Source organism: Coccinella septempunctata, chromosome 5 (assembly GCF_907165205.1).
Source record: "Coccinella septempunctata chromosome 5, icCocSept1.1, whole genome shotgun sequence".
NCBI lineage: Eukaryota > Metazoa > Arthropoda > Insecta > Coleoptera > Coccinellidae > Coccinella > Coccinella septempunctata.
This window is the reverse complement of record NC_058193.1, coordinates 36,661,691-36,674,510: the sequence shown is the minus strand read 5'-3', so window position 1 is coordinate 36,674,510 and position 12,820 is coordinate 36,661,691. Positions and strand designations below refer to the sequence as shown.

Here is a 12,820-nt window from a genome sequence, read left to right as displayed (position 1 = left end):
CTACAACGGTTTACTACGTGAAGATACGAGAGAATATCACATTATTTGTTGGTTCTGCGTCAAATTTATACAGTATGGAAGTATCAAAGCAAGTGAATCAATAATTTAAACGAAAAATCAACAAATTAATATTCATATTTATCAGATTCAACAAGGAAGCTTGGAAGATCCAGCCAAACGGTGTATCCTGATCGTCTCCGAAGTTATCGCAGATCGAGTTATTTCGAAAACACAAATCGCTGATGACTGCTACCATTCTGAGAACTTCTACAATGTAGATAGCGAAGCGGGGAGAAATCAGACTAATTAATCCCCTTCCTTTGTGCCAGAAGTTGGCAAGAATAAAAAAGGTCCTTCAATCTTGCTAATTTATTTCGAAACCCCTCCAGTCCTGGTCCATAATTTGCCATCCTACTTTTCTCCACCTATTAACTCCGCAGCTGACGTTCGGGGAGCCCTGTTCTTGAATTCCCACGTGATTCCTTAGCGCCGGTTCCCGTTTCTACGACTACTGCTCCCCAACTCATATATATGTTAAAATTAAGTCCGATTAGAATTCGGTACCACTCGGCTATCTGAATTTCAAATTTTATTACCGAGATAAACTGTCTTTGCTTTGATCGAGAAGAATCCCCGTTTTCGGTGAGCTTGAAGCGAGGATGTGGAAAAATTTCGTGATGGAAAACGTTAAATTTTGTTCGGTTGCGAATATCGACTTGGTAGATACTCAGATTACTCAGTTAAGGTCCACGGTTTGATAGCAGGTGGCTCCACCAGAGTGTTATGTTTACAGTAACTTCAATAAACATTTGCAGTTGCACCAAAACTTTCCTGAATGCCTTCTTGCTCCCAAAGAATGTCTGCTCACTCTCATTTCTCCCAGTTTTCGCGTTTTCATAAGAGAATGCCACATCTTCAGGATCCTTGAGTAGTTTTTACATTAGTTGATTCTCTGTTGAAGTAAGTGTGTCAGTCTTGAGTCTCCTAATATAATAACAAGCCTCCTGCTCTGCTGGTAAGTCCCCCAGAAAGCCTTCAAACAAATATCAGCCTCGAGAATGAAACCCTAAAACAGGTCGAGCAGTTCAAATACTTAGGAAGCTTCATAAATACTAGGGCTAACCTAATCAGGGAAATACACAACCGTATCAATTCGGCATCACGGGCATTCTGGAAGCTAAACGACAGAGTGTTTCAAAATCACGACCTCAATCTGAAGACCAAGACAGCTGTATACAAAGCAGTCGTCCTCCCAATGCTTTTTTACGGAAGCGAAAGCTGGACGCCCTACAGGCGACATATTAAACAGCTGGAACAAACGCAACAACGTCATCTAAGACAGATAATGCACATCAGATGGTTCCACAAAGTTTCTAATGCAGAAGTCTTGCAACGCGCGAGTTGTACAACAATTGAGACCCAAGTAACGAGGGCCAGACTCAGAGCGGCCACATTCTGAGGATGCAAGACACAAGACTCTCCAAAATAGCTTTGTATGGCGAATTGGCAGAGGGAGCCCGGAAACCAGGTGGCCTGTATAAGCGGTTTAAGGATACTCTACATCAATCCCTGAAATCAATTAATGCCAATCATAACTGGGAATAACTAGCGTTAGACAGGTCACAGTGGAGATCTATGGTGCACAGTTATAATGGAGACTCGAGAAGAATTCAGGGAAGGCCAGATCTGGTTGGTGACTATCCATGCCCGGAGTGTGGAAGGATCTGTTGGTCACGGTTGGGTCTATTCAGTCATAGGAGGGCACACAGTCGCAATTAGCCCCAAGAAATTATAAGTCTGTTCTTTTTTATGTCTTTTAGTAGATTAATTCTTGATAACGGAATACAGCAATGAATGAATGAATGTAAGATTGCTAAAATTCCACTAATTTCTGTAATCTCTCGATGCATTTTGTTCACTTAGATTCGTCGGAAATGACCCATTAAATTATCTGTAACTTTCCTATACGATTGGAAGCAATAAAACTTGAAGTGAATTTTCTCCAGTAGATACACAAGTCCTACTCCACTGATTGGCTGGGAGTAATTCGATAATAATTTATCGTAAAAGTGTCTTTAACGAATTACCTACTTAGGTACTCCATCGAATGGGATAGAGGTGAATCCTTCGGCAATAAAAAATCCATTTGTAGATGTTGATCGACGGAAAAGCCCCAGAACTGTTGAATTATAAATTGTTCCTTTACGCTCAAGAGACAGCCGTAAATCGGAGGTATACTAGATTTCTACCGTTCGATAGATGAGGGGATAACTGAATCTATGCAGATTGAGGGTGGAATGTGAATTTTCCGTTGAAAAATTGAAAATACTAAGTTCGTGTATGTCTCCATCAATCTCAGTGCCAACAGAATTATTTTTTCTTCGGGGCTTTCAGAAAAACAAGCTTTTAAGGGGTGATAACATTCACTGGTTAAACCTTTTATTACACAGGAAGAATGACTTTGCATTTTTGCATATATTCATACCTACATAACTGCTGGAAGTTTACGCTGCCAAGATACATCAACCATGATCTCAAAAAGAAAAAAAAGAGACATATGAAATGAATGCGCATCACAGAAGTTCTCCAGCTTTTTTACCCACTAATCCCCACCAGGAGAACCTTTGAAACTACCCAGCCGGATGGGCTTGCATATTTTCCACATGAAATTTCAAAGAACCCCCACTAATGAGCAGTTTCGAATTCACCTAAAGCTGCAATCATTGAAACGCTTGTTTCTTGAACATGCCATGAAATTCCAACCTCCAATTAACTTGTAACATACGGAAATATGTTTATGAGCGAAGAAATTATGGGTATGATGAGAATGTTCTTATCGAATACTTGAGAAATCTTGTCAGACAGGCGATTCTCATCTGATGATAAAGTTGGAAGAAAAAAGGGATGATAATTTTTGGCTGTGAGCCACACAAATTTCACTTCAAATGTGGCGAAATTAGCCTCGAGGCTTTCAATTCACCAGAAACGTTCATTCTGCTTCCTATACCCCGAGAAATTCTCCCCTACTACCTCGAAGATGAGCGACATGGACTGGGTAAAAGACCAGGCTGTTCCACAGGAATATGAATGAGATTATATAACTAGATTCTGTTAGGGAATTTCAATAATGGAATATCTTCCGCCGGGAAGTCTTGAATTCGATCAATTTCAATGGAATTCTTGAACCAACAATCGATAGAGTGAGAAATAACTTCGTCAGTGTTATGAGGAAGGTTCCTCGATATCTGTCATTAATTTCTTGGTAAATATTTCGATGATATGAAGATTGGCGCCTCTGAAATGACATCCATGAGAACAAGATATTTTGTGAAATTATTATGGCTTTTTCTGGTTTTGTCTGGGTTTTGTCTTTTAGAAAACTTCATCTCTTTAATCTCATTCGATGATATCTTCGACCCAACCCTATAGAAGCTTCAAAGTTTCAGTTCTGCAGGACTGATGTTTAAAAAAATGTGGCTGAGTAGTTACCCACTTAGTTAAAAAGCAAATATTCCTTACCGATAACGATTCATGTTCAAGGGAAAACCAAGAATGGAAAAGATGTGAACCCGCGAGTAGGTTCGCATCGTTTCACTCAGGATTGATCAATTCCCCAATCGCAGAAAATTCAGCCCTGAATTCTGTATGAGATACGACTCCAACAAGTCGATGCAGGATGAGCAAATTGCTGCTGCGCTAAGATTGATTACCAGAAGCGAACTATGCCTGGAAATATCCATCCTATCCAGTAACACAGCGGAAAATGACACGCTATTCCGTTTTTCGCTTTTCAACGCTAGTAAATCTCCATCTTCTCGACAGGATGCGGATTAGGCTTGTAGCGTTGGCTGTCAACTTTAACTTCGATGTCATTGGATAAGGGATGTATTGCATTTTTGGACAATTCCACGTATCGTCGGAGATGAGCTCGATGTTTATGGAATTGAACTCTATGAGGCCCGTACGTTCATTCATTCACGAGGAAATTTCTTTGAGGCCCCCTTGGTCCTTCCTCGTGCCACTATCAAATGATTCCACACTTTTCGACCCTCCAAGTTAATTCGAGATGCTTAAGAGCTTCATGAGATCAGATGTCTCAGATGAGGACTCACTCCTTGCTGTAATTCTAGAGATAGAGGGACTACTATCAAAGCATCATTTCCTTAGGTCCTGCATCAATGAACGTAAATCCTTATCAGCACAAAAATATTCTACATCTCTAAAGACTTGATCTTCTTCAACCCACGACCATCTCCGACCCTATCCCCTTCCGTCAGTGCAAGAAAAATTGCGAGCTCCGCTGATGAAAATCAGACACAGTTTTGTACTCCTCTCCTGACATATACAATTCTGCAGCAGGATTTATTACCATACCAATCCTGACGGTTTGCTAAAAATGTAATCTGAATGATGAATTGGCCTGTGTGTGGTACGGATGCCGAGGAATATATTGAACTCGATCTCCTACGAGTCGTTTATCTCAGTCTATCACATCCTACGGAGATAGGAAGAATATGGATCGTATATAAATGCGGATGCTATTTTCATCCGAATTGTGGGGAGTTGTTTCAGCCAAATAGGGCAATAGAAGACTATGTGAATCTTGTTTCGCATGTGTGAGATTAGCTTGCTCTTTTATATTTGTATTGCTGAGCATTAGAGGGTGCAATTTACTTGAGACTTACAAAATGATATAAAAAGAGCCATATTTAGACAATAGAAATAGCTAGTGGTATCAAAGTTTTTTATTTTCTTGAAAATTTCAAGATCTTGTCTTGTAATCAAGAAATTTTTTGCCAATACCAAGATTTCTTGTCAAGAAAAAAAAAATCTTGAAATATCTTGTCTAACACTCTTTTATGTTCATGAAAACATGGTATAATTTCGGCTTATTTATTATTTTCACCGTTGGTATTTGTGTCTCCCTAAATTTCGAAAGAATAACAGGATTTTCGTCAGTATTGCCACATGTATCTACAGGAGCAATGGTGAATGCTGCTCCTTTTTTTTACTGCCGCTTTTACAGCTTCAGTTTCAGATTCAGATTTATCATTTTCACTCACATTAGTCAAAGTCGCTATTGTTTCACTGATCATTTTATATTTTTACTAAAACTTACGTTTCTATCTGTGGCTTGTCAGTGAATATTCTGAATCAGAATCGGAGCCAAGTGGCTCAGCAGACCTTCTGTATACTGAAGAGTCAATTTCACTTATAGTAAAATAAGATTACCACTCTGTGATTATCAAGAGTAGGTATAGATACAAGTTGCAATTCACTTCAAGCCGATTGGAAGGTTGATGACGTAGAAGGTGGCAAAGTCAAGCTAAATTGACAGAACTGGGTCCGTTAGCAGTGGCGTATCGATAGATTATTGTAATAGGTAAGGTTGAAAAGAAGATAATTCAAAATAACTTCAACTTTTATGTGCCAAAACGTTATTTTTTAAATTGCACTGCCTGATTATAAGACAGTCAAGAGCTTATTTGATGTGGTGTGTGGAGATACCACTTTCTTGGTTATAATAACCTCACTTAACTAAACGGGGTAAAGTGCGCGACGTCACTTTGATTCCCCATATCATCGGGGAAATGGCATAAAAAAAACTCTTCATGAGTAGGTGTAGAAATTGGAGAAGAAAAGACCTCTGGAAAAAGCACCACGCCAGCATACATCCAGAAGCGACCACTTAACGATATGGAAATATAAACGGCACCACGATGTGAATTTTCAATAACCATAACCCCGTTCCTTTCCTTCTCCCTGTTATCAGCTCCCATTCGAATTCGATCGACCTATTGAAATTTGATGTCCGCGATTCTAATAAAGAAGTTGATGAAGTCGCCTTTTATGCGTCCGGTATCGACATTATTTTTATCTGGGGAATTAAAGGGATGAAGTCGGGTCTCGATTGAAAATGCATTTCCTTTTACAACTGTTTAACGACCGGGACATAAAGCGACGTTGCAGTGCGATTCGGATGCACATTTCAGTTCCTGGTTATTGCTTTTGATCGAAACATATATTAGTGTCCTGGCAACGGACGAATGGAGAGAACATGGTGAAAAGCGATAAATGGCTGGTGTATTTCTATCATCGACGGGAGGATTTTGAACCCTTTTTTACATACATTTGGATCGACAAAAACTGTATAGAAGGTGATTCATTTCATTGGTAAACGAGCGGAAGCTAAGGGTAGATAGAGGATACCAATGAATCACCAAGTATACCAAAACGCATCTCTATTACTCATGGTCACGCCATAACATGAGAATGGGGAATTCTCCTCAATTTCTGTTATCACTGCCTATGCAAGTTTAAACTGAATAAGTAAGAGTTTAATTCATGATTTTTTCAAATTCACCGCGGAAACTATTCAAAATCATCCTTCAAATATGGGGTTTTAAATTTTAAATCGCTTTGTGCGGAGTTTAAGATTTGGCAACAGCGCATACAAGACAATGAAAAGAACAATGTCCGATCAGCTTGTTCATAAAATAACAGCTGTTGATCTACAGGCGCTTACTCACTGGCGAGCTTCAACTGCAACCGGCCATAAAAATCCCATGAAATTTTACGACCTTCCTCGTTCGTTGCAGACTTCATAGACAGCCATCTTTGTCTATCTCATCGAGATAATGCATTTGTTGTCCTTTATTATCAAGGCATATTTCAGTCGATGTTGCCAGCTTGTACAATTCTCACAAAACGTTTCTAACATTAAATACCCAGTTTTATTTTTCATTTTTACGTGCTTGAAATAATTTTTTTGGGAAACGGTGGAAATGGTTATTTCAAAATGTGACGTTTCAAAGATTTTCATAAAAAATACATCATTTTTGCCAGAAGGAGTATTTCCTATTGTCTATCCAATTCCATTCATTTTTCGTAAGTTTCGTAAATTCTTAGGTCAGGAAAAATCTGGAAAATTAGGTAGCAAATTTTAGATGTCGATATTTCACGTTTTGATTTATTCTTTTGGACTGCACCAACAAATCGAGCACGATAGACGACCTTGTAGTTGATTTAAAGGACTCTCCGAGCAGAATCTCCATACAGGCATCGCGAAAGTGACACCCTAAGCAGCAATCATGAAAAAATTGGCCCTTCGTGCGAGAGGCTCGATTTTCCAATATACTCCGTTCGCCCTCTGTTTGTTCTAAGTCTCCTCTCGGTAGTTTTATCTCTCCACCTCTAAAGGACTCCCACGAAAGGTAAGTAGCTCTCGAGTCACACTCATTGATTTCTAAGTGACATTTTTTCATTAACTGCGCGTCTCCCATTTCCTCATTCCACTCCTCCGATGGCAGACGTTGCTCTCGCCAATACCGCTCCAATTTTATCGTTTTTCAATTAAACCGACTGCTCCTCGCGTTAGATTGGCTGACGAGTTGGTACAAATACTTGTACAGGAGTGAAGGTAAATATTTTATTTCGAACAATATTCCCACGCGATCTTCTTCCAACAATCACAATTTGAATTTTGATGGGATGGAGGGGGAAGTTGGGATATGAGCAGAAGTGTTTATTTGGTGACGAAGCAGGGACTCTCTCAGGCTTAACAGGTGGGAGAAATGGATTTTGCTGACTAGGGATGTTATATTCGTGTTTGTTTTCTATAGATTTAGGAAATAATTGTCTTGATTACGAATCTCTTCTTCTTTTCCAAATCCTATTTATCAAAATTCGATATTTTTCAGGGAATTTTCTGATTTCTTTCAAATTCTTTTTTCAACAGAACGAAAACCACATGCAATATCTCGATTGCGAAACTAAGTCCTGTGAAGAATAATCAGGATACTCTTCAAAAAAAAACACTGAGATCATCCGGGATAAAAAATGATAACAAATGAGCCTAGGATTGGACACAAATTAGGCATGAACCTTCAAAAATGGTTTTGGCACACAGCACCTTTTTCAAACTTGATTGCATCGGTAGTTTTAGAAATATTGGACAATGTTGGGCTAATTCATTATCAGAATAAGTGACTGATCTTGTTATGAAGCTTCTTCTCCTCGTCAAAGCCCTCCCCATGTCGATACCAAATATATTCCTTAAGTTATCTTCGAACTGTAGGTTTGGGCTTCAAATACCCTGAAAGAATACATTTCAAGCCTTCAAATTCCTACCTGACACTGAGGGTATTGCTCCTCTTCCGTCCTCTCCACTTTCCAACCAAGAAGTGGCGGTATACAAATCAGCGCAGACAGAATCCAAACAGCTGCAATCATAACAATAGCTCTGACTGGGGTTCTCTTCTTCAAGTACTCCACAGCCTGCGTGATGCTCCAGTACCTGTCCAGCGATATCAAACACAGGTTCATAATCGAGGCAGTGCTCAGCAACACGTCCATCGCGGAATGTATATCGCACCACCAGGTACCGAAAATCCAGTACCCCATCAGTTCGTTAGCGAGCGAAAACGGCATGATTATAAGCCCCAGGAAGAAATCAGCGACAGCCAAAGAACCGATGAACCAGTTCTGGATGCTCTTGAGGGATTTCTCAGTGGTTATGGCTATTATAACGAGCATGTTACCTACTACGACTATGATCATGAGGATAGTAGCGACTATCGAGGCCACAACTATTTGAGGCAACCCATAGCCACTGGGATAATGAGCTATGGCTATGGTGTTATTGGAACTGTTAGAAGTGGAGTTTTCGAAGAGCATGAGAATATCTTCAACGGCCATGGCAGCGTGAGGGGTTACATTAGCCAGCGCCATGGTCAACTGAGACGCTTAATCCTAATGGTTACAATACACTTGAAACACGTTAACTGTTTGGTCCCTAATCACTTTATGTACATTTAAACCCGTTTAAACCCGAATCAATGGCCCGTGTGGGCGTTTAACGATTGAACTGAAAAAGTACCATGAAATCATGCCCTACCCATTAAAACACTTAACTACTAATTATTTTTTTAGAATGTTAGAGGGACTTGGCCACCGAGGTGGCTCGTGTGGCAGCCGGCGTATTTTCTGGGCTCGCCAGCGTTTTGACAGCGGGGCATGTTAACGCCTATACGCGCTACCGCACACTGTGAGCGAACGCAAGCTACAGGCCTGGACGTAGGCATGCGTGATGCCGCCTCATCCCGCTTCGCGTCCTCCTCATGCAGCTTCTCTTCGCGTCTAATCGTGGATAAATATCAGCTGAAATAGTTATGAGGCCTCTGCTTCTACTGCTGCTGCTGCTCTGCCTCCACCTTGTTTATTCGACCGGCCGTTTGATCCGGAGATAGGAGCGAGGCTTGAAGTGGTTATGCTAATGTCCGGCGAGGTGCACGAGGTCCGCTGACGTCTTGGAGGAGAAAGGATGAATCGGGAAGGAAAGGAAAAATTCCAGGAATCTCCAAGGCTGGGGGCAAATCGTTTGATCATTTGCTGTTCGGTGAACAGCTGAACATATTCGATATAAATCGTCACAGATGGTATCCTGTGAAAAGGTTTGTATAACTCAATAGATTAGGATTAGGATGGGTTTATGTGTGGAAAGAATCATTTCCACAGTTTTGCTGGCACAAAGGCAGGCTTTCTTATAGCCCTTCAACCTTGGAGAACAAGACTAGGTCCATGCAGAAATGTTTTTAAATATATCTCATACCATAAGCAGCCTCTTTACCACCCTTACTCTTAGGGAGTCATATACAATTATGCTTCCAGGACCTAGAAATGGTACAATGTGCATTTAGTCCTCGACTTTTGCTTGTAAATCTCAAATGAGAATAAACAAGTCTATCGATGTGCAAATGTTCTTTATCTTTCAAGGTGAATCTGTTCAAAAATTCCAACATCCACTCCCTTTGCTGGTATCCCTCAAAAGAGTTCCTGTATCAGTTGATTTTTGTGAGGGTTTGAACCTTGTTGTCAGCTTTATGACATTGACAATCCGTGGCGTCAAGTTTATGATCTTGGACTTCCGTCAACATTCTGGTAGTTCTTCTAGAGTATGGGCGGAATCTCTTTCATTTTCAGGTAGATGGTAGATGATGATAGATAGCACGGAAGCTTGAGTTGTCTCCCTTTAGCTGGTGCTTATTATGGTAGGATAATCTACAGGCAACTAAGTTGATCTTCTAGCTCTATCAAGCTTTCAAATATGAATGCTAACGTTGTTAGATAGAATCTAACTCCATTACAAACATCTTCTCCTTGGAGGATCTGCCAGATGGAGTCGACAAATCCCTCCAAAATGAAGAATCAGTAACCTATGGCGTCTCTACTTCTTGGTTCTGATTTCGATAGGCAACAATCATGTCTTGAAATCACAGACAAATGCTCTCATTCCTAGGAGCAAGCGTGCAAAAATTCTTGAAGTGGATTAATGACGCAACCTACTGGAAAATGGGTAATTTCAGGTATAGTATGGTATGGCCCACATCAATTCAATATTATTCACTAAATTGACTTGAAAACCCATACCTATTTTTTTTTTGTGGTATGGGGTGAATTTTGAATCATTCTTCCCTCAAAAATAGCTCGATTTTCAATCTCCAAAGCTCTAAATTCTATTGAAATCACGTAAGGTCGAAGATATCCCAACTTTTTCTATAAAACTACACCACCATACTGTCCAAAAATAGAAACGCCGAGTTTTTATTCCACCAGAATGGCAAGAACCAGATTCTCGGGTAGGAAGAATATTCTTTGCGGAAGTGGAAACTTAAAGCAATTTAGCGCCCTGGATAATAGTATATATTTCGTGATTTGCCGAGTGAGGAAGAAAAGACATCCGAACAACAACTTGAATTTGGCGAGTTGGGTGTAGTGTTTATTTAAAAAAAGTTCCCGAATTCAATTTTCACCCAACTTCTTTGGCCCCCTCGTCGAGCGTAAGAGCTATAACTGGAAAACTTTTCGGATTGCCCGAATTGAAGGTTAGAAAATGAAGGTTTTAGTTTTCATTATTCGGCGTGAATAAGGGAGGTTTTTGCTCGTCTCAGAGGCCAAGGCATTCGCTTGGTGCGGCCATTTGGAATTAACGGATTAAAATGTGGAATGAATAGTAGCACAGAAACTAGGTACCTCTCGGCTTTTTCACACAAGTTATTACTGAACAACGCTCCAGAATAATTTCTTTCGTTGTAAAGGAGCCTTTGCTTTGAAAATATGCCGAGAAGAAACGTAAGAAATTGAGAATAGTGGAGATTTCTTACTCCTGGATTTTAATGAGGTTTCTGAAAAGCAAAAATAATGAAATAATTCGTTCTCGGTAGTGTACGAAATTACTTGAATTAGTTTTGATGAAAAATGCTCTTTGCAGCATAGTTTTCAAACGAATATTCCGCGAGATATGACCGAATAATACGAATTTAGGCAAGAAACGTGACGGCTACTTGGAGGCGAGGTTGTAGACGCAGCACAGTTATTTCGATTTGGACTAGGATCGTAGAGAATTGGAGATGTTTTTATCTCTTATGTACTCTCAGCTAGCGTTTCACTATGGGTGTTTAAGCTAAGTCATCCACTTCAATTTTTCAGCTATTGGTGTCCTCATGGTTCGAAACCATTTCCTATTCAAATGCTGTGAAGTCCTCCCTGGAAGACTCCGATTGTTCAGAGACGGCTTATACCGATCAGAATCGGAAAGAATATTCCTTTATCGAACCTACCCCGCTTTTTGTTCCGTCCCAATTATCACAATCTCCGGATCCCTTATACTTCGGCTCGATATTTATCCAATGTGGCGTTTGACGGATGCAACGCCTTACATCTGAGCCCGTCAGAAGAGCTTATCTCGAACGAACATAACATACCATTAATCAATTTCATCAGCTTAGTTCATTAACTGCTACGCCTCTGCTATAAGTCCGCCGATGCTGCCTCTATATAATTTCCAACGTATATAACATTTCGCTCCATTAACCTTGCAAACTGCGAAGCTAATACAGAAACACTTTCGCAAGCCAAGACATAGTAACCCCTGGATCGATGAGGTTCATATAGGTGGAGCAAGTCATAAAACGGCGCTTGTACAACCTGAGGATAAGCTGAGTTATGTTACGGGCATAGGAGAGCCGACACACCAAAAAGGAAGATTGGATGGGTGTAGGGTTTTGGCAACTGTGCGCATCCGCTGTTTTACGAAACGTGGTTTATTCGCATGGGGAATGTGTGTTGAGGAGTCAAATTGCCGAGGAACGTTCTTGTTCCATGTGAAAATTGATGGACACGACGTTAAAAATGCAGAAAGGTGGAGAATGTATTGTGATAACCAAACAGAGGAATGGGATTTTGGTCTGGTACTGTGAAGTTTTTATATGAGTGAATTGAATTTTAAATTATGCAACTTTTAATGTACGAGGATGTATTGATATCTAGTTAGCCTAGACCAGTTCCATGCTTAAAAAATAATATTAAGTTACCATAGCAACAAACAATAACTCATTAGAAGTGTCAGTGTGAAGTTTGAGGTCAAAAAGCTAAACCAGAGTTACGCAATAAATCAAAAGAAAGAAGATGTCCACCGAAATTGTGAAAATCGAAAAATTGGAGTATCGAGCCATCATCAAGTACCTGTAGCAGATTTACGAAGATATGCTTAGTACCCTTGGTGATCAATGTCCTTCGTATGCGACCGTGAAAAATTGGACTGCAAGCTTCAAAAGAGGTAAATTCTTCATTGAAGATGACCGATCGGAAAGGCCAGTTTCTGTGTCAGTCCCCGAGAATATCGATGCACTTCATGACATGATTTTATCAGACCGTCGAATTGGGCTAAAACGGATATCTGAAGCACTGAATATTTCATACGAACGCGTTCATCATATAGTTCGCGTCAATTTGAACATAAAAACAATTGCTGCAAAATGGA

At 40.1% G+C, this 12,820-nt stretch overlaps 1 protein-coding gene across 2 annotated transcripts in view; it reads right to left on the bottom strand.

Moving 5' to 3' along the window:
• The window catches only part of LOC123313507 (alpha-2C adrenergic receptor), a 128,450-nt gene extending 119,422 nt beyond the window's left edge, over window positions 1-9,028 (bottom strand). For both annotated transcript variants that reach the window (XM_044898421.1, XR_006537745.1), the window contains exon 1: window positions 8,131-9,028. In XM_044898421.1, the coding sequence (XP_044754356.1) occupies window positions 8,131-8,730 (600 nt within the window). In that variant the 5' untranslated portion in view covers window positions 8,731-9,028. The remainder of the gene's footprint in view (window positions 1-8,130) is intronic.
• Between the last annotated feature and the right edge of the window lie 3,792 nt (window positions 9,029-12,820).